The 26,053-nt window shown below is 47.1% G+C and overlaps 1 protein-coding gene across 1 annotated transcript in view; it reads left to right on the top strand.

The window, feature by feature from the left end:
• The window catches only part of GRID1 (glutamate ionotropic receptor delta type subunit 1), a 900,473-nt gene extending 876,037 nt beyond the window's left edge, over nt 1-24,436 (top strand). Inside the window, exons 14-16 of the mRNA XM_075559162.1 lie at nt 541-707; nt 10,428-10,668; nt 24,008-24,436. Coding sequence (XP_075415277.1) covers nt 541-707; nt 10,428-10,668; nt 24,008-24,436 — 837 coding nt within the window. The remainder of the gene's footprint in view (nt 1-540; nt 708-10,427; nt 10,669-24,007) is intronic.
• Nucleotides 24,437-26,053: the final 1,617 nt, after the last annotated feature.

The following is a 26,053-nucleotide window of genomic DNA, read 5'->3' as shown; positions in this document are numbered from 1 at the left end:
CAGAGCAGACCCACATGTGTTTAGGTGACATGAACGCATTTAAGCCAGGTCTAATGTCTCCTATCCCGCGACAGTGGGAGAAGCGGGTTTTGTTCCCTCTCCACATATTTTCCTGGATTTAGCGTGTTTTTAAATGTTCAAACCAGTGTTTCCCAAAGTGGGTCATAACTGCGCCCTGGGGAGTGGGTTCTGGAACAATCTAGAGGGGGGGATCAAAAGGACGTAGCTGTACTTTTCCCTGGATTGTGGGCCTATAGTGTCCAAGCTCTTCATTGCTAGAGGGAGCTGAGTCATTTTTGTTCTGAAAATACATTTGAGGACTTGTAGTCCGAAACAGATGAGTGTCTCCCGTCAGTGTCCGTGGTACAGTAATAGGTCAAACCAAAATAGGAGCACTTCTCATGGCTGAATGCTAGGCTGGAGGACCGTTTAGGATGGGAAAGTTCTCACCTTCACAAGTTCCAACCTCGATCTGCCTTCTCTCCCCAAACCAATGCAGTAGGCCGGGCAGTCTGATCTTACATGGTTTTGATCTTGCAGGCAAAGAAGGGGAACTATGCCTTCCTATGGGATGTAGCCGTAGTGGAGTATGCAGCGCTGACAGACGACGACTGCTCGGTGACCGTCGTCAGCAACAGCATCAGCAGCAAGGGCTACGGCATCGCCCTGCAGCATGGAAGCCCCTACAGGGACCTCTTCTCCCAGAGGTAGGTGCACCGGCCCCATGACACCAGGTGCCTTGGTGCTGGGGATTGGACCTTCTCGCAAGAAGAGGAGCGACAGTAAAAGCTCATTTCTTCGTGAAAATTTTCTTAGAATCTGTATGCCAAGTCCACTTCTACCTCAAGTAGGCCCTGTGCTCAGTGCTGGGATGAAGAGACCCGTGGCCCCTTGGTCTTTCATGCAGGTAAACATCTGAGAGTGTGTTTAGTACCAGTGGACACATCATTCTGCTTCGTACAGGTGGACACTTGACCGAAGGATGGCATGGGGCAGGTGGCACAGTAGCTTGTCACAGATGCTGGGGGGAGGGCAGAGGAAGGGCCACTCTGGGGAAGCTTGCCCAGAGGAAATGAGGCCTGGACTGGAGGGATGGGTGGGTTTTATTTAGCCAGATAGTCCCAATCATTCCAGATTAACTAACTAATTAAGAGACACTGACCAGAGCCCAACAGCCAATTTTAAAGATCAATGTATCTTCAAAGTGGGAATAGTTGATGTGGTCACTGGGAAAAATGTAGGTCAGAGAAACGGAATATGCACAGAAAGGTCTGCACATGATCTGGGAAGAGGGGCTACTGAATTTAGAGCAAGACCTCTTTGGTCAACAAGGCCACCCCCTGCTAGAACATGGAGGGGACCTGACCCTGTCCCACTCACTACAAACTCTCTCTTCTCCCTGCTTTCTCACTCCCCTCCCTAGATGGGAATACAGGTTCCCATGAATCTTCCGAGAATTAATTCCGTTTCCTAATGACTTCATACTAGTGCCTGGTAGGGCTGTTCTAGGGGAACAAAGACACGGTGGAGATTGGGGTGGTCTAACCAGAACAAACATGCGGGACCCTTCCTTCCGAAATGCGTCCAACACGTTTACTTTGCATTTACCAATTTAGCTTCTCAAATGACTTATTGGTGCAAGTTGATGTCTGGAACCAGATCTCTGGCCCCTTGGGCATGACCAACTAACTTTTGGGGTGCCTTTTTGGGGCACCTAGCCAATTTATTCAAGAAAAAAATCACAATTTTCCCATTTCCCCAGATTCCCCAGAAGCTACCTTTGGTCCTGGGCCGGTAGACCTGGCTGTAGCATAAAGGAGAGGAAGGAGTCCTCTCCCTACAGGCAGACCCCCTGCTCTTTGGGGTCCCAGTCTCCCTGAGGCTCCCAAGACCTGGACTCTGCTCACACCTCTTTACAAGGTGGGGCAAAGCCTGCAATTGCAGGGCCTAGGAGGAATTCCAAAAGGTTAGAGTTCAGTGTAGCGGATTCCATGTTGGCTCCTACCCACAGGATCAGAAATTCTAAACTGTCCCCAGGAGAGAGTTGAGACTGTCCCCAGGAGAGAGTTGAGGCTTTCAACTCCTGTACCGAGTTAGACTCAGCAGCCCAGAGGAGCAGTTTTCTTCTGTCCCACAGGGTTGCTATGATTCAATGTGGACTCCGTGGCAGGTTCTAAACAAATGTTTTATTGTTGTTTACATTTTCAGTTCAAGCTCTCAAATCTAAAATGTGACAGAAGTGTCCAAGTAAAAAGTTGGCGCAGCTCCCAGGCCTCGGCCATAGATTCCAGTGCTGAGGTCTGTTAAGTTATGGATGCAGGAGTCATGGGGTTAACTTCCTGACGTTCACAGGCAGTACCTTCCGTTCCCGCAGTGCTCAGCCAGCTACCAGCAGACTTGAGAAGAGAACCCAGATGCTTCACATTCTCCGCTAGCCCACACCAGGCCTTACTTTTCGCCCCCACCCCCACCCCACTGCTGTCCACATTGACCTGCAATTCTGATCACAGCACCAAAGCCCCAGCCCAATCAGGGAGGAGCCATGGAGACAGGGCTGTACTCAGTCTTCATTTGCAAACTGAGGGAAAGGGATAGAACCAATTAAGTTAAAGGAAGCTTGGGGATTTCCTCTAGAGTTTATTCCAATCTACTTTCAGCGCCTCTCTCTGTTCCCTGGAGAAGATAGAGGTGACAAGAGGGAAGAAAACGTTCTGCCATTGGGTCAATTCCAGTTCATAGCAACCCCACGGGACAGACAAGAACAGCACTGCTCCATAGGGTGTCCAAGGCTACAAATCCTTATGGCTGACTGCCTCAACTTCCTCCCGTGGAGAAGGCCGGTGGGTCCACATCCTTCAGCTTCGGTTAGCAGATCACTCTGAACTGCTGTGCTGCAAAGGCTCCTGGAGAGAAGGGAGACCCGTGCTTCATCAATGGCTTAAACGCAGGGTGCACTCAGTGAATAGCATGTTCCCAGGATCTCTCAGATTATGGTGTTGCTGAAGTTTATACTAATTGGTGCGCATAGAGGCAGGCGTGGGGTGATCCCACAGACTATGAATCAGTGAGCATCATTAGCACAGATGGTAAAGGGTCCCAGGGGGCCAATATAACAGCAGCATCAAGATAGCTAAGGTTCCCCAAGACAGCACTTACAGAAGCATCTGTTTCCTGCCAGGAAGCGTACGGTCCCCAGTGGTGGTTCTCCTAGGAACATGGACTCATTGAAGAGAGGGGAGAGCCAACTTTGACCAGGAAGCTGGGTTCTCATCTGGATTTTCAAGCAGAACTGGGATGGGAGGGACTCCAATTGGGTCACAAGAGGCCTTAGCAAATCTAGGGAAAGAAGAAGGGACTTGGGGTGGGGGCCAAGGTTGTTGACATCAGTATTGCCAAAGCGTTGGTGCAGGACGCATGGGATACCTGTCCGCGGCTCTGTGTGCACTGACCAGCTACAGTGTGAGGGTTTGGAGTTCAGAGAAACAGCCTTACCTAGGGATTAGCCTTACAGAGTGTGGGGTGTGGTGGGGTGGGGTCCTTAGAAAAAGTATCCCCCAGCACCCTAAGAGTGGCCATAAACAAAAGTGGCTGAGCCAGTTTTCTTATCATTTTAGCAAGAGGAATTTCTCACATTATCTTGTCACCCCAAAGCCATTTGAATACTCCGAGTAGAAGTAAAATGTCTACAGTGGGTAGGCTGACTCCCACAGTCTCTCCATCTGCATCCAGATCTTCCTGGGCTGGAAGCATTCGTTATCTTGTAGCCTGGCATGTACTTTTGGGGAAACAGTCAGACCTCAGGTCTCCAAGTTACTGTTTCTTTCTTTTTTATCTGAAACAGGGCAATTTATTATATGAGTATAAAGACATTTAATATAAGTACAGGCTTTACTTCCTTTCTTCTATCCCTCATTTAGCCTCTAAAAGACTCATCTCCTATAACTTCAGGTCAACTTTGGCTACTCAATGTGACAAAGTTGCTCACTGTAAATGCCTTCTGCTTCATAGCACTTCTTTTTTTAAAATCATTTTATTGGGGGCTTATACAACTCTTATCACAATCCATCCATCCATCCATCCAACCATCCACCCATTGTGTCAAGCACATTTGTACATTTGTTGCCATCATCATTCTAAAAACATTTGCCTTCTACTTGAGCCCTTACATATCAGCTCCTCATTTTCCCCTCCCTCCACACTCCCCCACCTCTCTCATGAACCCTGGATAATTTATAAATTATTATTATTTTGTAATATCTTACACTGTCCGACATCTCCTTTCACCCACTTCTCTGTTGTCTGTTCCCCAGGGAGGAGGTGATATATAGATCCGTGTAATCGGTTCTCCCTTTTCACCCCACCCTCCCTCCACCTTCCTGGTATCACCTCTCTCAGCACTGGTCCTGAAAGGATCATCTGTCCTGGATTCCCTGTGTCTCCAGTTCCCATTTATACCAGTGTACATCCTCTGGTCTAGCCAGATTTGTAAGGTAGAATTGAGATCATAACAGTTGGGGGAACCGGGGGGTGGGTGGGAAGGAAGCATTTAGGAACAAGAGGAAAGTTGTATGTTTCATCATTGCTACACTGCACCCTGACTGGCTCGACTCCTTCCTGCGACCCTCCTGCAAGGGGATGTCCAGTTCCCTACAGATGGGTCTTGGGTCCCCAATCTGCACTCCTACTCATTGACAATGATTTGATTTTTTGTTCTTTGATGCCCGATACCTGGTCCTTGATCCTTTTGACACCTTGTGATCACACAGGCTTGTGTGATTCTTCCACGTGGGCTTTGTTGCTTCTGAGCTAGATGGTCACTTGTTTACCCTCAAGCTTTTAAGACCCCAGACACTATATCTTTTGATAGCCAGGCACCATCAGCTATCTTCACCACATTTGCTTATGCACCCATTTTCTTCAGTGATCATATCTGGAAAGTGAGCACATAAATGATATGATTTTTTGTTCTTTGATGCCTGATAACTGATACCTTTGATACCTTGTGATCACATAGGCTGGTGTGCTTCTTCCATGTGGGTTGTTTTGCTTTGCAGCTAGATGGTCAGTTGTTTATCTTCAAGCCTTTATGACTCCAGACACTGTATCTTTTGATAGCCAGGCACTATCAGCTTTCTTCACCACATTTGTTTATGCACCCGCTTTGTCTTCAGTGATTGTGTTGGGAAGGTGAGCATCATGGAATGCTAGTTTAATAGAACAAAGTGTTCTTGCATACAGAGAGTACTTGAGTGGATGCCCAATGTCCATCTGTTACCTTAATACTCAACCTATAAATATATGCACCAAGTTACTGTATCTGGGGCCTCTTTAGCAAGTTTATTTATGGTGTACATGCAATAGGAAACAACTCTTAGCTTGGGTATGCCACTGACTCGGGAGCTGGCAGCCCCAGGAAGCAAGGCCACAGGCCATTTGCACAAAGCGTCACTATGTAAATTGCGAATCCCAGCCTTCTGACAGCAATGGGAACCCTTTTTGTAGTTCCAGGAGCTAACCTATTTCTTTAAACACAAATTTTCTCTTTTTACTCTGGCAAAAAACAGAATGCATAGGCGCCCATGTATGTATGTGATCTGCATTCATGTGTGTAGCAGGGGTTCAATGCTGGAACACGCTTGCAGACCAGGGTTCCCAAAGTTGATATTCAATAAATGTTTATCAACATAATAACTCTTTGTTGATCACCCACTGCGTAGCCAGCTCCAAACAATTGGATAAAGGAAAGTCCCTGCCATTACGTCTGTCTGCTTCAGGAAATGGCTGTCATCATTCTGGTGTGTAGCAGTGTATGTGGTTACGGTGTGTATTAGTTTAGCCTCATTCAAAACATCCTTCTGTGCCCATAACTTCATTTCCCTTTCTTCTGTGGTTTCCACATTTAAATTTACTGCTCTTTAAAAATTGCTATTCTTTTCTTCTTCATTTCCTGTAAGTAGCCTTACATTCGTTCTAGAATATTCTAGGACATAAACCTTCATGCAATCACAAGGAGCAGGACAAAAAGAAGTGTCAGGGGAGCTGGACAGCTGGTCCTGTATTACAGTGAGTGAGTGAAGGAGTCAGAATCCAACTCCATCATGCCCCCCTGAGAGTCGCGATCCCATTGGCCATAGCCTGACCCTCAAGAAGAAGCTACCTGCAGGTAGCCTGGTATTCTAGAAACAGTGTGGACTCCAGGGCCAGGACAAGCTAGCTTTGAAGAGCAACTTTTCCACTTATGAATTGAAACGATGAGAAAGACACCAAGAGGCTGAGCATCAGGGTTTCAGTACACAGAAGAGATGCCACCGTAGCTGCTCTGCAGAAGGCTTGGAAGATAAAAAGAAGGGACGATAACTGGTCTTTTCGTTCAGTTCTCAGTGAGTGACTCGGCCTGGCTGCACATGGCTGCTCGGACCCACTACATGACGTCATCAGATTCCACTAACTATACAACTAACAACTTCAGGGGTTTTTAATAGTGATTAAAAAAATCATTTTATTGGGAGCTAGTACAATTCTTATCACAATCCCTACATACAACTATTGTGTCAAGCACATATGTACATTTGTTGCCATCATCATTATCAAAACATTCGCCTTCTACTTGAGCCCTTAATATCTGCTTCTCATTCTCCCCCTCCCTCCCAACTCCCCTACCCTCATGAACCCTTCGTAATTCATAAATTATTATTTTGTCATATGTTACCCTGTCTGACGTCTCCCCCTGCCTTCTTCTCTACTGTCCATCCCCCAGGGAGGAGGCTATACGTAGATCCTTGTAATCGGTTCCCCCTTTTGACCCCACATTCCCTCCACCCTCCAGGCATCACCACTCTCAATAGTGATTTTTTTTAAATATGGTGCATCTATACAACAAAAAATAGCTACTTCAAAAATCTTCATTTCTGTGATATTATGTTTTCTATGTTGGTCAACCATCACCATTATACAGTCCCACATGTTTCCATCACTCTTACCAGAATCTCAGTGTCTCCTAAACACGGAATTCCCCTTTTACTCTCCATCCTTCCCCTGTGATCCCTAAAAATCTCTAGGTTAATAGTTGCTTTTTCTAGAACACTAAAATCACTTACCTATTCCAAATATTTTCCACCACTTGTCTTTTAGTTTCTGCATGGATTAGGAGGTGGTTGTTTGAGCAGAACAAGGGGATGCTACATGGATTACAATCAGGAAAGGTGAGCATCAGGGTCATAGCCTCTCACCATACCTGTTCAACCTATAAGCTGAGCATATCCTCAGAGAAACTGCATTATATGAAAAGGAATTTTACATTAAGAGGGGAGGAAAGCTTAGTAATAGCCTTAAGTGTGCAGATGACACAACTTTGTTTGCTGACAGTGAGGAGGACTTGAAGCACTTGCTGATGAAGATCAGGGATTGTAGCCCTCAGTATGGATTATGACTCAATGTAAGAAAGACCCAAATCCTCACAACTGGACCAATAGAATGCATCATAATAAATGGAGAAAAGGTTGAAGTTGTCAAAGATTTCATAGTGCTTGGATACACAATCAATGCTCATGGAAGCAGCAGTTAAGACATCAAAAGACTTACTGCATTCGGTAAATCTTTGGCCCAGGATCTCTTCTGAGTATTGAAGAGCATGGATGTTAACTTTGAGGACTAAGACAGCCTGACCCAAGCCAGGGTATTCTCTCTCCATTGCATCATATGCATGTGGAAATTGCACAAGAATAAGGCAGACCGTACAAAACTCAACACATTTGAATTGTGTGCCTGGAGAAGACAATTGAAGGTAGCATGGACTGCTGAAAGGACAAACTGCTCTGTATTGGAAGAAGTAAGTGTTCTTAGAGGCCAAGATGGCAAGGCTGTCTTACATACTTTGGACATATTGTCAGAAGAGACCAGTCCCTGAAGAAAGACGTCATATTTGGTAAAGTGGAGGGGCAGCGAAAAGAGGAAGGCCCTTGATGAGATGCATTGACACAGAGGCTGCACGGATGAACTCTGGCTTAGGAAGGGTTATGAGGATGGTGCAGGACTGTGCAGTGTTTAGTTCTGTTGCGCATAGTGTCGATATGAGTCAGAGCTGACTCGATGGCATCAAGCAACAACAAAAACAAGAGTACAAATATTTTATATAAGACCATAAACTAGATGTCCTTAGACGACTGACGTATTTCATACAGCATGTGGTTTCTAAGGTTTGTCCTCGTTGTACATGTGTTGGGTCTTCTTTTATCTTTATGACTGAATCCTATTCAGTGTATGTATGTGTGGTTGTTAGGTACACTTGAGTCAGTGGTTGATAGGGGCTGTTCAAGTGGTCATGTGCCATCCTCGTAATTGTTGCTATATTTGAGTCTATTGTTGTGGACATGGTCTACTGTCATCGAAGGACTTTATCTTCTGCTTGGGTCTCTACCAGGCATGAAAACCTACTACCAGGTCGTGTCCCTGTTGATAACATGCCCAAAGTACCTGAGACAAAGTCACCATCCTTACTTCTAAGGAATATTCTGGCTGTACTTCTCCCAAGACAGAGGTGTTAATTCATCTGGCAGCTCTGAGTGTACTCAATAGTCTTTGCCGACACCATCATTCAAATGCCTCAAGTCTATTATCTTCTGTATTTGTAGTCCAGCTTTCTTATGAGGCAATTGAAAATACCATGGGTGTGAGGCAACTGAAGATACCATTTCTTGGGTCAGGCACCTCAAAGTGACACCTTAAAGTGCCTTAAAAATGTCTTGTGTGCAGGTTTGCCCAATGCAATACTGCTTTAGACTGGGTAGACTAGAGAAACAAATCCAGGGAGACACATATGTATAAGAAAGAAGTTTATATACAAGAGCTATTGAATATTGAGAAAACACCCCAGGCCCAATCCAGATCAAGTCCATAAGTCCGTTATTAGCCCATATGTCTGATACCAATCTATAAAGTTCTCTTCAGACTCACTAAACACATGCAATGATGCTGAATGCAGGAAGATCACCACCAGTGGAGGCAAAGTCTTGTGGATCCTGTGGCAATAGAAGCATCTCAGCACTGGCAGGGTCCCCACATGGTTTCTCCAGTTCCCAGGGCATGGGGTCTATCAGTGGAGTTCCATGTGTCTTTTCAGTCGAGTGTTTCTCAAGGAGTGAGTCTTGAGTCTTATCATTAGAGTGTCTCCAAGGGAATTAGCTGAGAGAGAGAGATGTCTCCCATCTCCAAGGAGGAAATTCCAGGAGTATTCCTGGAATTCTCAGGAGAAAACCATGCCCATAAAGAGGCCTCATTGGCTATGACCCAATGGACAGACTAGATAGACTCTACCCCTTCACTCTTAATCCTCTCAAGTCTCAAATTGACACCAGATTATGTAACTAGCACAAATACCATGTTTGATTACTGGATGCCTGTTTTCCTGGACATTGGTTCTGGATCTGAGTACAAGGAAATTCTTCGATCTGTTCTCCACTTATCACGAGGCTATGTACTGGTCTAGTTGTTAGGATTTTTGTCTTAAGATTGGGATATTATTCATATGGAAGACTGTAGCCCTTGACTTTATCAGTGAAGGTTTCTCTTTCAGGAAGCAAGGTTGTATCACCTGCGTATCACAGGTTGTTCATGAGTCTTTCACCAACGCTGATGCCGCAGACTTCTTCCCACACTCTATTTTATGCAACCATTCTTCTGTGAATAGATATTTAGGTTATTACACCTCTGGTTATTGTATCTAATGCTACAGTGAACACTGAATATGACCCACTTTGGCTGAGCTTTTACTACTTGCTAGACCTTGGGCAGAATATTTGCCTTTGCTTCCACGTTTCCTCCTGTCATAATAACTTTGTAAGATGGATGCACTGATGGAGTGATGAAAGTCACTCTAGGATGTACTAGCAGATTATACTGCCATTACAGTGAATGTACCACAGCTTCTCTCTTTACATGAATCTGTACACTAGTTATACCCATGTTCCTGTCTTTAGATGGGAAGCTCACTAGTGTAGACCACCATTGATGCTCCCTAAATTAAAAGAATGGATACATAATTTGGCAAATTCTTGTGGAAATTCCTTGGGTAATACTGTTTGCAGACAACTGTTTTTGCACACACGGGCATCCTAATCCTCAGGGTAAGGCTTGTCCCACTTATTCCTCCTTTCCCAGGTTTATTCTGACAATCATATTTGCTCCAAGCTCCATGGGAAGGACCATATGTACTCTGTTGTAAACTTTGAATGCATTGGTAGGTGATGGGAATAACTGGGAGAGGGAGCAGTAGGATCTCATTTGATTTTAGGAAGAGCAATATGCTTCCAGTGTGAAAACAGATCGAAGTGAGAGAGCTGGGCAGACAACAGCGATGATGACTTCATTTGGGGCCTGCCCATGTACGGAAGGAACCCATGGATGCAGCTGACCTGGGCTCTATCTTGCAGGATCCTGGAGCTGCAGGACACTGGGGACCTCGATGTGCTCAAGCAGAAGTGGTGGCCACACTCAGGTCGTTGTGACCTCACCAGCCATGCCAGTGCCCAGGCGGATGGCAAATCACTCAAGCTCCATAGCTTTGCTGGGGTCTTCTGCATCCTGGCCATCGGCCTCCTCCTTGCCTGCCTTGTGGCTGCCCTGGAATTGTGGTGGAACAGCAACCGGTGCAATCAGGAGACACCTAAAGAGGTCTGTACGGGGCCTGGGCCCGATGTTCTCCCAGTAGCTAAAAGAGGGAGGAGTCACACAGGCCATTCTGCAGGGGTTATTCCCGCTGTTAGTGCTTACCCCAGTCATGTTGTAGGAGCCAGAGACGGTGTTTGACATTACGGGGTTATGTTTCTGTTTTATTGTGTCTTGAAAGCAGAAAGAATTTAGGGGGTATTTTCATGCTTGAACTAAGTGCCGAGGCGCTGGGCATGGCCACTAAAGTCCTGTATTTATCTATAGAGCAGGTACCGTGTGGGCAGCACCAGAGAGCCCCTACCCGCCCTGCCCCGCCCATGTGCCTCCTCCACTCTGACCTGGAGAGACCAGCTCTAGGGGTAAGATAGAAGCCGGTCCTTCCTGGTTCTTGTTGCCTCCCCACCAGGGCTGGGGCCCTGATCTCCTGGAGTACCAGGTGGTACTTACCCCTCTACTTCCTTTTCTCCCCTCCCTCCCTGCCTGGCAGGACCCAGGCTCCTCTCTCTCTCTCTCTCTCTCTCTCTCTCTCTCTCTCTCTCTCTCTCTCCCCCCTCCCTCTCCCCCCCCCCCCCAGATTAGGGACTGTACTTTGGCCCAAGCTCAGATCCAGGGACCATTATCCTCCCCATTGTACCACCCATAAGCTACCTCTGTCCCTCACCATTTCCTTCTCATTAGATTTTTCTTGTTATTCAAGCTCCATTTTTTTAAAAATGAAGGCTTACCCAGAGTCCATCGGAGACCATTCTTTTAAGAAAGAGTGCTGACACTCAATCAGCCAAGCATAGCATTGGCCCAGCCACACCACCTGGGGGCTGTCACTATTTGTTAAGGTGCCTAGCCACTTGCAGGCCCACAGCCTGGCGTGTTGATTCTGTTGGTGTGAGCAGCATACGTATCAAATAAGACGCAATACAACAGCCTGCATTATACCCTAAGAGAGTAGAGCCACTGGCAGAAGAAGTAATGTCAGTACCTCTTGCTCTGTGACCTGGGTGACCAGGTGGAATGGACATCCACAGGGAGGGGCAAGCCCACCGCTCCTCCAGACTGACTGCTCGTACCAGCGGGGTGCTCTCTACCATCACACGTGGCATGGTTCAGCTCATATGACATTTTCAGGGCAGCCATTTTCTCTTCTACCTGTTGTGTGCCTTCACACAAGGAAATGCGAGCTTGAGCCTCCCACGATTTCTGGGGCTCTCGGATGCACCCTGGACCCCTGGAGAAAAGAAAGGAAGAGAGTTGAGAGAAGTCCACTTCAAGTAAGAGATAGTGGTTTCGCCCAAGCTCCTAGAGATCCTAGAAACTGTCGATGGAGAACATCTCTGGGAGGGAAAATGAGTCATTCTGACAGGGCTTGTAAGGACGGCCAGAAACCCAGTTTCCCCTCCAGGCTATTCATTCAGTCCGCTCTCCACCCAGGCCACCGCCAGGGCGCCTGTCCCTGGTCTGACCAACTCTATCCATGTGCACAAAAGCACCAGTGGGGCGCTGAGTGACAGACCGAGGGGACAGGTAGTAAGTGCACTGACGGAGATGCATGGGGCTCATGGCCCGTTTTTGCCTTCACCCCTGCGTGTAATTCATCCTATGCAAATGACTTTAGATGGAAGGGAGCTGTGGTGAGGTGGTCAGGGGCAAGAACACCATATTGTCATGCAAGCCAGTTCAGGGCGGCAGGGACATGGGGGACATGGCGACACAGGTTAGGACTCAGCCCTCAAGACTATCTTCTGCATTCCGTCCTCTCATCTAGAAGCCCGTATTCCCTTCCGGTCATTTTCTTGCATGTCCCACAGGCCCAGACTTGCAAGGTTAATTATCACACTAGCAGGAAGTATAGGAAGTGTGTAGGGAGGTCGAAAAGAAAGACAGCTTTAGTCTAAGCAAGTGCTTCATGTGATTGTGGCTACTGGTAAGTCTGTAGGCTTGAAAGTCAGCCAGTGTTGGGTCCAAAACATGAAGGACGGATGATAGGCTAGACATTCCAACACAGATCTGTTCACAGACTCTAGGCAGAAACCTTCTTGTTCTGGAAACCCCAATTTTTGTCATTCAGAATCACACCTGATTGGATGAAATCCACCAACCTCACTATGGAGGGTGATTTGCTTTAGTTAAAGTCAACTGGTTGTACACTAATCACATCTATAAAGTCAACTGGTTGTACACTAATCACATCTATAAAGTCAACTGGTTGTACACTAATCACATCTACAAAATCACTGCAGGCGAACATCGAGACCAATGTTGGGCCCTCCCCCAAATGGCACCAGAGGTGAGCCAAGCAGACACATCAAATTCATCATTACAGACGGATTGTGGGAAAGACATAGGGTGGAAGGCAGAGCGGAAAATAGAAAAATAGATAGCCTAAGAAGTGGCCTAGCAGTGAGGGTCATCTCATCATCCTTTGGGTACAAGGCATAAGCCCAGGACCACGGGGTCCACAGGATGAATACAAGGGGGATTGCAATTTTCATGGAAATCCATTATCTTTCAGAGACAGTTTTTCCCACAGAATTGTTGAAACCTTTTTGCCTGGAATATGTGGGGTTCCTGGCCTCCTGAGCCCTACCCCTTCCGGTTGGGCATGAGAACAGAAGAGAGGCAGGTGGGAAGCTCCACTTAAACTTCTTTAGGCCCCTCATAGCCAAGTACCTTGCCTTCCTTTTCTCTAGCACCTTTGGTGACATGGTGAATAAAGGTACCCTTGAATGTTTGACAGTTTTGATGAGTTTGCGATTTTCACTTAAATATCTTCCTTCCTGCCCATTTTCTCCCTCGCTCTCCTTGTCCAGCCTTCTTTTAAGCAACATGCTAGTCCAGCCCCAGCCCCTGTCACATGAGCAGAGATGACAGGAACTTTGGGCAAGCCCTGTGCGGCTGATTTGGAGTCCTGAGAGGTTGGCAGGTAACTGGGAAATGCGCAGGGCATCTCAGACAAGCCAGAGTACCACGGGGCCAGAGGGGTAAGAGTCTTCCTGTGGGCTGAGGTTGTGAGAACAAAGTATCAAAGGACTGGTTTCAATCACACAGGTGGGAGGAGATTTCAAGTTGCCTTGTTGGCAGGGCAAACAGCGCCACGGTCACTTTCCACGCTCTCGGCACACTGGGGACCGGCATTAGGCAGAAGATGTGAGACAAGAAGGCTATAAGAGGATGCAGGGATGCGTTCTGAAGGACTGTACATGCCAGGCAGAAGGACGTGGACTTGTCCTGTAAGCCTGGGCACTAGGAAAGAAGTTGAACCAATGCCCCTTTATAAGCCTGTCTTAAAATCTTTGAGGAATAGTGGCGGCATTTTATCCAGAGCTGCTCTGTGCCCCGGTTGCCCATGTTTTATGGAGGTGCGGCACTGGCAATTAGGTGAGTGTATCTGGTTAATCTCAGAACCTTGTCTCTGAGGGGGCCTGAGCTATCTTTCTCACACACCGGGAGCCTGTCTTGGGGGGCCCCTGTAGTGGTGAATGACTCTCACTAGATCTCTTCAGCATATCGATGTTTGCAGCCACTGACTTGAGGAACGGTAGTAATGTATGTTCAGCCCCTTCATCTTCAACGGACTTCAAAGTCATATTTTTTCCCCAAGGAATCAAGCGATTATGTAGTTAAGCAGTGCAGGTGAGTACCCTGAGCACCAAGATTGCAATAAAGAGCCACCGGTTAAATTTATGGGGGGGAAGTGTAGCCATTGCTCTGGGACTGAAATATTCATGAAATAAAGATGAGGATTGGGCAAATGGGTGAGGACATGAGGAATGCAGGATGAATCATCTGTCACTGGGATGAGAACTCAGAATTCATATTGCTTCCTGCTTTATTTGCTCCTATCAGCCCCAGCTTTCTTTGCAGACAGGAGCTAAACAGGGGTCAGACAACTGGATAGTGTGGTATAGAATGACAGCTAAGCCATCTCTTCTGGCCAGGGGGCTGGCTTTGATCCACAGGTCACCATAACACAGTCTTACTGTGCACTGAGATACAGGAAGCGACCCGCCTTTTGGACCACACTCTTCCCTGCCTTCGTGCCCCTGAAGCATCCTTCAACATGACACAGGTCTTTTCTGCATCTTTCCTTTCTTCATTTATACCAGTTTCATGGTGCTTCTTTGAAGACTCTATGAGGACTCAAAGTGCTTAAGGAAATAGTTGACCCACGGAGTTTATGCTTAGAGTATGGTGGCCAAGAGGCTCCTCATTTCCAAGGCGCTGGGGAGATAAAGTGAGGAATGTGGGTGGGAAGCTCTTAGGTCATCTACCTGACACACTGCACACTGTCTTTGAACAAGACTAGAGGGAAGTGTTGTGACCCGGGCAGAGCTGAGGCTTAGAAACAGCAGGGGCAAAGCTAAGATAGAACAGGGCTCTATCATGTCCTCCACAGTATAGCAGCTGCTTCTCAGAGGCAGGCTCTTTCAGGACCCTGGACACCGAGTGTTCTAGGTTTTCCAGGGGGTTTGAACAGAGAAGGGGTTCTTGTCAAACATTTCCCTTGGGGGAAGATAGGCTCTTGCTTGGACCAGACTTCTGGCTACAAGTCAGTAACTGAGATTCTGTGAACATCAGTTTCTCTCTTCTGTAAAGAAGAGTCCGCCTGACAGTTATACCGCTGAGACTTGGCATCAGGACTGGGTAATGAGTGTGAGCTTTAGCCCTCCAGTCTTGTAGTCCAAGGGAACTGAACATTATCCTAAAGCAATGTGTGTCTCCAAATCCGATCAGACACATCTTCCTGCCACTCTGGGCCTCCTCTCCCAAGCAGGCAGTTTTCATAGCCACTGATTGTTTCCCTGTCAGTTTACCTACTTTAAGCCAGTCAGGGCGTCCTCCTTTCTGCACTCATATCTCTTTGCCTGTCTCTGAAACGGTGTGTCTCTCATTAAGGCTGATGAAAATAACTGAGGATTGAGCGTACTGAGCACCTTCCATGTGCCAGGGATCAGGATGGATGCTTTACCAAAATCATCAGCTCATTCTGGCAGTGGGTGCTCAAAATATTTATCAAATGATTGAACCAGGAGAGGGATGCTTATAAAGAAAACATTATTAATGTTAAATTGTTCTGCGCTCATTACATCTGGATCGATGGCTTTCCATTCTGGCTAAGCATCAGAGGTGATTAATCCGAGAGCGTTTCAGAAACACAGCTGTCTGATCCCTGTTCCCCAAAGGCTTGTGTTACTTAGACCTGGACAACTGTTACTTCTAAATGCTCTGCATGTGCTTCTGACATCCTGCCAAGGGCGAAGCCACCACTCTCACGCTCCATCCACGGGCAAACTGGGCATGTGCCTGCAGACGGAGCTGAGAGGAGGGGTCTGGAACCTGTCGGTGTGCGCTCTGCCCTTGACTCTGACTAATTGTGGAATGCGTGAGTTGCTTTGAGTGAACCTCTCTATCTCTAACCTGATCCACTCCTTCGTGCCTCTGCTGCCTCGACCCGTGCTACGAAGGGGCCTTTAGACTGAGTGTACATCATTTCCAGAGATAATTTCTGGGACTTGACATTCATATTTAGACTCAACCATTACTCTCAGATCCCCAATGAGGACCCTGTGGGAGGACCAGGTAAGTCTTGGGACCAACACCTAAGATAGCATTGATCGCACTTCGCCCAGCTGTCGGGTCTCATTTGCCACCTGGTTTGTCTCAGTGGTAAAAAGAAAATGTCCCGGTGAGTTGGGAAGTCCCTGGTCCCCACTTTGGTTCCAACCCAATTGGAAGTAGAAGCCATTGAACTCCAAACAAAATCCATTCTAACAAGCCCCAGGTGCCCCCGGCGGCTACAGAGAAGGTAGTTTAGTTAATCACCGCTTGCCAGTACACTGTATTATTTCCACCTTGGTGAACAGCAGTTTAATTACGGGACTTTATCTCTCTGCAAGACAATACCTCTGAGAGCTTCCTCAGTCACCCCGGCTGTTGCATCTGTTGTCATATTTAATATGAGGTGAGAAAGGCAGCGCTGGGTTTCAGCCGAACGCGTGGTCAATGCAGTCGGTGAGTTTTATGTTGGAGTCTGCGGAGTCGACGTGGTCAGTTGCCTACAGTAAATTACTACAGGCAGAAGCAACTTTCCAAGTCTCTTTCCGTAGCTGTCAGTACCTGCCTGAGCCTAGGAACCTTGAAATCATGAGGCTGCAAAAGGATGTAGTTCACATAAAAAGTCCATTATTTAAATTTGCATAACATAAGAGAATGCACCGTTTTGTCCAAAATATAGATAATGATTCAAAAACACTTCTGCCTCTCTCCTTGAGCAGCTGATTACTCCTGCCTCTTCTTATCCAAAGACACAGTGAATACCACCAGACATAACTTGGCATGTGATAAATTGGTGGTTCATGGTGAGAAGAAAAAACATTTCTCTGTGCCTCCCTGCTAGTCCTGATGGGCAGTGCATGGCAGGGGGCTCAGAGAACACACCATCAGACTCAGCAGTGGGCTGCATTTGTTTTTCAGAGAGGATAGCGGGCATTTGCTTTACTTCGACTCATTGTCCTGTCCTGTGATAAAATTCATATAGGAAATTTATGATGTCACTTTCTTCTCCCAGGTTTTGCCTTGGGGTTGAAAGTAGGCAAGAATGAAATTCCCAAAGAATGGTGGTGTGAGAGGGACGCTGTCCTTCGGAGAGCTTCTCTGCGGGGGGGGGGGGGGGAATGGGGGGGATTTTTACATTGCTGTGGACATTTCCCCATGCCCTGAGATGAGGAAGTGGATTTACCCCAGGAGTCTTTATTATAACTACTTCATCCACCCTAATTGCAGATAGCAACAAAGAAGCAAACAAACATTGAATTGATAAGACTCTTCATTCCAGGTTGTTCCTTCAAAAATAATAGCCGTGAGGCAATTCCGCTGTCTCCTTACCCACATCCCAAGAGAGTGTTTAACCTCTATTCTTGGAGGTCACCTGGTCAACTTCTCCTAGAGGATTAATTCCTGTCTCCCACTGTTGTTGTCGGTTGACACCAGGTTGGTCCCCAATTCATGGGGACCACAAATACAATGGAACAAAATGTTCCCCTGATCGATCATGGATTGCACTCTGTTTTTATTGACGGAGTTTTGGACGCGGCTCACCAGCCTTTCTTCCTAGCCCAACATAGTTGTCAAGCTCCCGGAATTCTAGTTAACCTCAACGCAATACACCTGTTTCCACTTAAGGCTGTGTGGTGGCTGTACTTGAGAGATGCATGGGCCATAAAGGAAGCCTGGGTTTCCCACACAGAAGGAAACGTTTGTACTACTGACCCACCACTGTCCTTTCCTAGTGTCCTGCCGGTTACCAAAATGCTCCCAAAGCCAGTTCTTCTGAGAACGCCATCCCTGGAATCACTCATCTCAGAAATCCCCTTCTCACATTTTTCTTCAGAGGGATTCGTTTTGGTCAGCCTTCCCCTGAAATTCTCTCTGTGTTAGATACATTAGATACATGGACACCTGGCATTAGATACCAAGAGACCTTTACAGCTTCATTCCACCCTCAACCTTCTGCCTTTCTGCACCCTCTTAGGCAACAAGTCATTCATTTTCCTTCTACAGACCCCCACAAACCTGAGGGCACCTCCCGATCCTGTGTCCTGTCCAGTGCCTCATGGATTATGAGGAAATGGACCCGGCCCTTCCCTTTGACTTACCGGAATCCAGGGTGGACAGAGCTGTAGTCAACACGCCCATCTCCCAATTTGAATGAATTCTCTCTTCAAGTCTTTATTTCTTTTTATTGTCAAACCCAGCACGGTCAAAATGATCTCAACTCATTAGGACCCGATAGGCCAGAAGAGAATCTCCCCATAGTGTTACCAAGGCTGGAACTCTTTGAAGAAGCAAATTGCTGCACCTTTCTTCCTAGAGGCAGCTGGTGGGTGTGAACGACTGAGGTTTTGTTAGAGCTCCTGTGCTTTACAGTTGCCATCGCCCTGGCTCCTCTTTCACTGATGGGGGGGCCTTTCCCAAAGCGCTGAAGGGAAAGCAGATAAGAGGAAGAAGCAAGCTCAGCGACAGACCAGCTGTTTCAAGGAGTCCTAGATCCACTTGGATACAGTTTCCCTTTTATGGAAGCAAAATCCATCTCTGCCAGCAAAGGTACCCAGCCTGCCAGCCTCCTGTGAGATTGGCTGGCTGCTTCACAGTTGTAATGGGAAAGGAAGGAGGTGTCGAAGGGAAGGGCATGGTATTGACCCCAAAAGGTATTGCACCTTCCGTCTCAACCCACCCACCACCCAGGTTCTCTGGTGCCAGGCTTGTGCCTTTCATATATTTTGAAATGAAAATTACCTAGGGATGAAGATCTGTACCCAAACTCACTGTGGGCCATTGACATGAAGCAAGCTGTACCAACAGTTAATCAAGAGGTCATAATATCCACAAGATGGCTAGAAAAGCAAACTATGATGAGGGGTCAAGGTTTGTCCAGAGACCCAGAAAGCAGAGCCTAGACAATGGTTTTGAAGCACGATTTTTGTGGAAGCACTGTTATTGAAATGGAGGGAGCACTGGCCATTTTCTGCCTCTTTTCTCTTTGTTCAGGATTCAGATTAATTTCTGTTGGCCTCACTTGGGCCACTCTCCTGCCTCTTGGCTACAGGTGGGCATGACACCTGTGAGAATGTTCTACAGTAATAAATAGTAATTCCTAGTGTTTGGCCTGGTTGACTAGAGAAAACAGTCCATAGACACTCAGATAAGTGTAAGAGAGAGCTTTATATCAAGACGTAGTTATATATAAGGAAAACATCCCAGCCCAGCCCAGGTCAAGCCTGTAAGTCTGATAATAGTCCACAAACCCCTCTTCAGAACACGCAGCTACATGCAATGATGCAGAATGCAGGAAGATCACAGGCCTGTGGGTGAAAAGTCTGTGGATCAAATGGCAGTGGAGGCATCACAGGGCTGGTGCAGGTCTCCACGTGGCTGGCCAGCAGAAGGGGAAGCAGAAAGAGAAGGGGAGGTTCCCAGGACCCTCCTTATGAGGAGGTCACACCCACAAAAGGATTGACAGGCCAGTCTCCACCCCTACACTTCAAGGTGGCACGAAATTATGTAATTCCCACAGACTAGCCTTCGTCAACTTGACACCTTTACACAACTCTTTAGCCACATCGAATTTTTAAATGAAAGACAATAGTAAAATTGTATTTTTGCCTAATGGGATAAATCTAAAATTCATGCTACTTAAAATGTGCCAGGCTCATTTAAACATAATACTGTATAAGTAAAAAAGGAAAGTTCTATACTTAACAATTTTAGTTATGTGAACACCTATCCCATAATCCTATTAAAATATTCTCTCACCCATGAAAATTTATAAGCCAGCCATGTTATGCCTTTATCCTCCCCACTTTGGGTATCTAGTTTCTATACTACCCACTTACATCAACCCAGTGCTCTGAGGAGACAAGTGTGCTCTTTGATGTAAAGGCTCTTCATTCCAGTTGGAACTTTGTGAGTCCAAATCCATAAGCAAAGTCAACTCAGGCCAGGCCGTCCACAATGCCAGCAGCAATATGCACCAATTCACAGACTCAAAACACCTGTTCTCATCTGAACAGGTTCTGGCCAACTCAGAGTGGGCCACCTTGCTTAGCCTCACCAGGATGTCCATTGACTGCCTCACCTTTTGACCATGGGCCCGTAAAAATTCCTCAACAACACAGTCTCCTCTTGGGCTAGGCCATGCTATGGGCTCAGGTTCCCAAATGTTTTTCAATGTCAGACCAGCCAACCTGCTCTTGTCTTCTCCTGTAATCCCTATGAACTGGGTCCATGGTGTCAGCGGACAGACTCAACCTGTCTCTCTCTTGCCGCATTGCTCGCACTTCCACTGAACAAGTGGATCCAACTGGTCACCTAGCCAGCCACAGGCTGCCCCCACATATGCTTTAATATTCAGTCCCAGAGAGGAGAATTGCTTTATGGCTCCAGATTTTTCCAGCTTCAGGAGGAAACCTACAGTTTAAAATTCAAAAATGAAAAATGCTTCTTCTTCTTCTTCTTCTTCTTCTTCTTCTTCTTCTTCTTTCTTCTTCTTCTTCTTCTTCTTCTTCTTCTTCTTCTTCTTCTTCTTCTTCTTCTTCTTCTTCTTCTTCTTCTTCTTCTTCTTCTTCTTCTTCTTCTTCTTCTTCTTCTTCTTCTTCTTCTTCTTCTTCTTCTTCTTCTTCTTCTTCTTCTTCTTCTTCTTCTTCTTCTTCTTCTTCTTCTTCTTCTTCTTCTTCTTCTTCTTCTTCTTCTTCTTCTTCTTCTTCTTCTTCTTCTTCTTCTTCTTCTTCTTCTTCTTCTTCTTCTTCTTCTTCTTCTTCTTCTTCTTCTTCTTCTTCTTCTTCTTCTTCTTCTTCTTCTTCTTCTTCTTCTTCTTCTTCTTCTTCTTCTTCTTCTTCTTCTTCTTCTTCTTCTTCTTCTTCTTCTTCTTCTTCTTCTTCTTCTTCTTCTTCTTCTTCTTCTTCTTCTTCTTCTTCTTCTTCTTCTTCTTCTTCTTCTTCTTCTTCTTCTTCTTCTTCTTTCTTCTTCTTTTCTCCCCCTTCAGTCTGCCAATCTCTCTTGGCAAATCTCTTCAAATGTGAATGTCCTGAGCACTCAAGGAAATGGGTGGGGCTTACCTATTCAGTGGCCAAAGACAGTGAGTTTACAAACTTACTATTCATATTTCCCAGTAATCATTTTTAACACATATCGATATGTAGAAGAATTCACTATAAACCTAGTACAACCAGTCACTCAACTCAATTCTTAAAACAGTCTAATTCAATTGTTTCTTATCTAAACTATCCCATTTACCTGCAATATGGCCTTAGTCCTCTGATTGCATACAGCCAGGGTGGGGCCTTCTGTCAGCCATTTTGGCCTTCTATCAGCCATTTTGGCCTTCTGTCAGCCATTTTGGCCTTCTGTCAGCTATTTGACTAGCATGGTCTCAGAGGAGATGTTCAGGGGCCATTTTGCCCCCTGAGCTCAAAGTTTACGTTTGTCACATTTATTTTTCACCTTTTCAAACAGGAATAACAAACAAACAAACAAACAAAAAATCTTCTAGGAATCAAAACCTTCACTACCCATGCCTTTTCTAGAAAACCACCTAGTAAACGGAATGGCTATATTTGACCTCAAGCTAGCCGAAGAAGAAACTCTGTCATGAAGCAGAAGTCGAACAAACATCCGCCCTCCCTCTTCATAATTGTTTCTCTAGAATCCCACTCCTAAGGTACCATTATGTGTTAAGCCAGGTTGACTAGAGAAACACAGCCTGAGACACTCATATGTGTGTAAGAGAAAACTTGATATCAAGAAGTAGTTCTATATATCAGGAAAACATCCTAGCCCAGTCCAGGTCAAGTCCTTAAATCCCTCTCACACAGTGACATGAAATGATGCAGAATACAGGAAGATCACAAGCCTATGGGTGAAAAGTCTTGTGAATCAAGTGGTGGTAGAAGCATCACAGGGCTGGTGCAGATCTCCAAGTGGCCCACCAGCCAGCAGGAAGGTGAAGCAGAGAGAGGGGGGGAGGTTCTCAGGACCCTCCTTATGAGGAGGCCACACCCACAAGGAGGCATCCTCAGGGTGCGACCTGATTGACAGGCTAGCTTCTACCCCTACACTTCAAGTTTACGCAAAATAATGTAACTACCACATTCCTTAAAAGCAAATAAGTCACGACTTCTGAGGAAAGGAGACTCCAGTGACTCCAAAGTATTTCGTGCTCAGCAGATGATTAAAATGACTTCCTCTGCCCCCAAAAGGGTGGTGGCTCAGGTCAATCAAATACACGGAAAGCAGCAAAGTTCCATTGGGACGGCACAACCACCCAGCAATTAAGATGAGGACTTGAACTTTGTTCGTTATATATTTTCCAGACTTATGGAAATCAGCGAAAGGCGTTGTACACACAGTATGTATTCAGACACTTCTAGCCCTAATCACACCCATGGCCCTTACCATGCAGAGATGTCTCCCACACAGAGATGTCTCCCGCGCAGAGATGGTCTCGAGGCACCGTTGGGAAGAGCTCAGCTCGGCTGGAGCCCCAGATCACGGGGACATTGGTTCTTTCTTTAAGATTACACACTCCGTTTCTAATGTAATTTCCAGTCATAACAGCAAATGAGGCCTCATTCGCTTCATTATCCTCCAGCCTGCTGCTTGCTCTCATACTCTCAGATTTCCTCACGGCCTGGAATGAGTTCTCCCTTTCTATATAGAACATGTCATTTTCTCGTGTAGAAAATTCTGGAACAGACAGGTTTCAGAAGAAGCCTTTCCCTGTGTGGCAGTCAAGAAGAAACTAAAGGCAGGGGAGGCACTGTTCTGATGTTCTCTGGGCATGGGGTGCTGGGAGCCAAGAATGGGTTATAGAAGAGAATGCTGGGCTGAGCTTCTGTGGGGGTTGATCCTGTGTCTGGTGCAATCCATCCCCATCCCCAACCCCAACCCCATCCCGAAACCCAGCTTCCATTAATATTCCCAAAAGCAACATGGTCCTTCAGCTACTGCTCCCACCATCTCTGGAGATACTGAATCGGGAGAATGTGGGCCTCTGGTCCAGGGAGAACTTGACCCTCTGCTCCAGGTTCCAGCCCTGCTGCTGACACCCCCCCCCCCAAACACACATACATACACATACACTGTGACTGTGGAGATGGCATTGACCCTTCCTCAAGGTGTGTTTCCTTTGATGTAAGATGAGGGTAATCCTACCAAGTGTTTTGAGAGTGGAGAAATTTAAAAAATTTAAATTTAAAATACCCAGAACCAGTTGCCATCAATTCAATCCTGGCTTAGGGCGATCCCAGGGGTGTCAGGTAGAACGATGCTCCAGACAGTTTCCAGGTTCACTTTTTTCAGAGCGAGAGCATCAGGCATGCCTTTCAAGGAAACTCGGGATGGACTTGAACTTCCAAACGGTGGGCCAGTAACTGATCTCATTACCATCTGCACTCTTCAGAAACGCCCGTAGCAAATTACACGCGCCTGTGGGTTCACGGACCATTCCATTGTCTTCCCTGCAGACTCTTTTATATGTCTGTCTCCTCCAGCCTTTCCAAGTGTCTTTTCAGAAAGGCCACCTCACGGGTGCAGGTTTCTAAGCAGAGGGCCAGGGGGAGGCACACTGCCGTCAAGACTGCCTGGCGAAGTCTGTGCGAAATCGTGTTAGTGCCTTAGACTAGCAGCTCCCCCAGATAACTGGTCATACAACGGAGGGGTGGGCACGTTCGATGGGTCTTCTCCACCGTCCACCACGGTGATGAGCCCATGGCTTGATGCCCCAAGGGTGTGTGGAGAACCATCTGTGGCTTGTTTTAGGGCTTGACTGGGCCTTCCTGTGCTTTCCTTCCAGGACAAAGAAGTGAACTTGGAGCAGGTGCACCGGCGCATGAACAGCCTCATGGATGAAGACATTGCTCACAAGCAACTCTCTCCAGCCTCCATTGAGCTTTCAGCCTTGGAGATGGGGGGGCTGGCTCCTGGCCCGGCCTTGGAGCCCACGCGGGAGTACCAGAACACCCAGCTGTCCGTCAGCACCTTCCTGCCGGAGCCGAACAGCCACAGCACTGGCCGGACACTCTCGGCAGGGCCTGGCAGCAACCTCCCCCTGCCGCTGAGTAGCTCTGCCACCATGCCCGCCATGCAGTGCAAACACCGGTCACCCAACGGGGGACTATTCCGCCAGAGCCCTGTCAAGACGCCCATTCCCATGTCCTTCCAGCCTGTGCCAGGAGGCGTCCTTCCAGAGGCCTTGGACACCTCTCACGGCACCTCCATCTGATCGCGCCGCCTGCCCTCCCGCCCCCCCCCCATCCACCTGACCAGCAGAGCTTTTTAATACAGAAACAACACCATGGGACCCCCACATACACACATATGCACACACACGCCCACAGAGACTCTAACATTTTTCTTGTACATATGTGTAAATAATGACAGAATGGAGTGGGATAAAAGTGTATTTTGAATATTCCCAATTTTCGAAGTCAGTAAAAAAAACAACCCACAAAACCTGTACGAATGACTTTGTAAATTTTGTTCTATATGAATAAAAAGGCAAACTCCTTGTGATCATTCTGAAGTGCCAAAGAAGCCCCCTGTCCCCGGGCCTTTCTGAGGGCAGGAAGGTTAAGGCGATCCAGAGCCCCTTCCGGCTGGGCAGAGGAAAGGGAAGGAGCTCATCTCTCTAGAAGAACCTCTGGGGGCTTGTTGCTCTGCCACATGGCTACCCCACCAAGGCCCTCTCCCCATTCCGTTGTCAGTACCTTGGGCAGGTGAAGGGGAAGCCCCAAGCTTGCACTGGCCTGGCCCGCTCGCTGGGTCACCTTGCAGTTAGGTGACCCACTTCCTTAGTGCCCAAAAGTGAAGTCCCTAGAATATTGCATAGCACTGGGCAGCTAAGGGCAAACTCTTCACCCAACTGCAGAGTCAGAGAGCGCTATGGTTCACATCTGCCCCATTGTCATGGGAGCATCTACCCACTCGGAGGCAACGGTCACTAATGATTGTTGCTAGGGGCGTGCGCTAGTGTTTTCTTTTAATCTCATTTTTTTACTTTCTCTACCAGATTAGAAAAATCAACCTAGGACAGACTCTGGGGGCGGTGGACCCCAGTGTGGCCTTAGAGAGGCTGGGAAAAGGTGAGTTGGGCCTGGTGACAAGGTCAATAAGGAGAGAACGCTGTAGGATGGGCTCCCAGGCTTTCCTTATATTTGGGACCCATGGTCCCAGGTGAGAGAGGGAAGTGTGGCCATGGGTGAGGAGTGTTGAAACCCTGGCAGGTCAGGCAACAGAATGACACCAGAGTCACCGGTGTGTTGGACTAGAGCCGTAGAGCATGCAAATGGGCAGGACAGGCAACAGAGACCGCGGTTGTTTTCAGCTAGGAAGGAGCGTTGGTCCATCCTGAGGAGTGAAGCACCAGCCCAACTCTCTGTGCTGTGGAGACAAGTGACTCTCATTCCTCTGGAAAGTCATTGGTAGCCCAGGGCGTAAAGGGGTATTTCTGAGTCTGAAATCAAGAAGGCAGCCTTACCAAAGGAGCCAGCACCTACAGAGAGCCTTGGCCTCTGTTTTACTACCTTCCCCGGTAGTGATGCCCGCAGATGGGCCCTCCTGGCAGAGAACACCATTTTTGAGATGCCAGGCCTGTCGCTGAGCTGGTAGGCCCCCTAGAAATCCTGTTCCCTAAAGCTAGGACAGTCTAACTGCATGACCCGTGCAATGCCATTTCCCTTGCTAGGCAATTAGACTATAGAGCCGGAGAAGCGATTACGAGGGGCAAAATCATTTGAGTGTTCTGAATTGTATCACTTCAGCTCCTCCCACCATCCAAAGACAATGGTGCTTCTGCTCCCCTAGTTGGTTAAGGGGGAAAAACACCCTCATACCTGGCTCC

Source organism: Tenrec ecaudatus, chromosome 10, assembly GCF_050624435.1.
Source record: "Tenrec ecaudatus isolate mTenEca1 chromosome 10, mTenEca1.hap1, whole genome shotgun sequence".
NCBI classification, from domain to species: domain Eukaryota; kingdom Metazoa; phylum Chordata; class Mammalia; order Afrosoricida; family Tenrecidae; genus Tenrec; species Tenrec ecaudatus.
The sequence above is the reverse complement of the archived record's forward strand: the minus strand, read 5'-3'. Positions and strand labels throughout refer to the sequence as shown.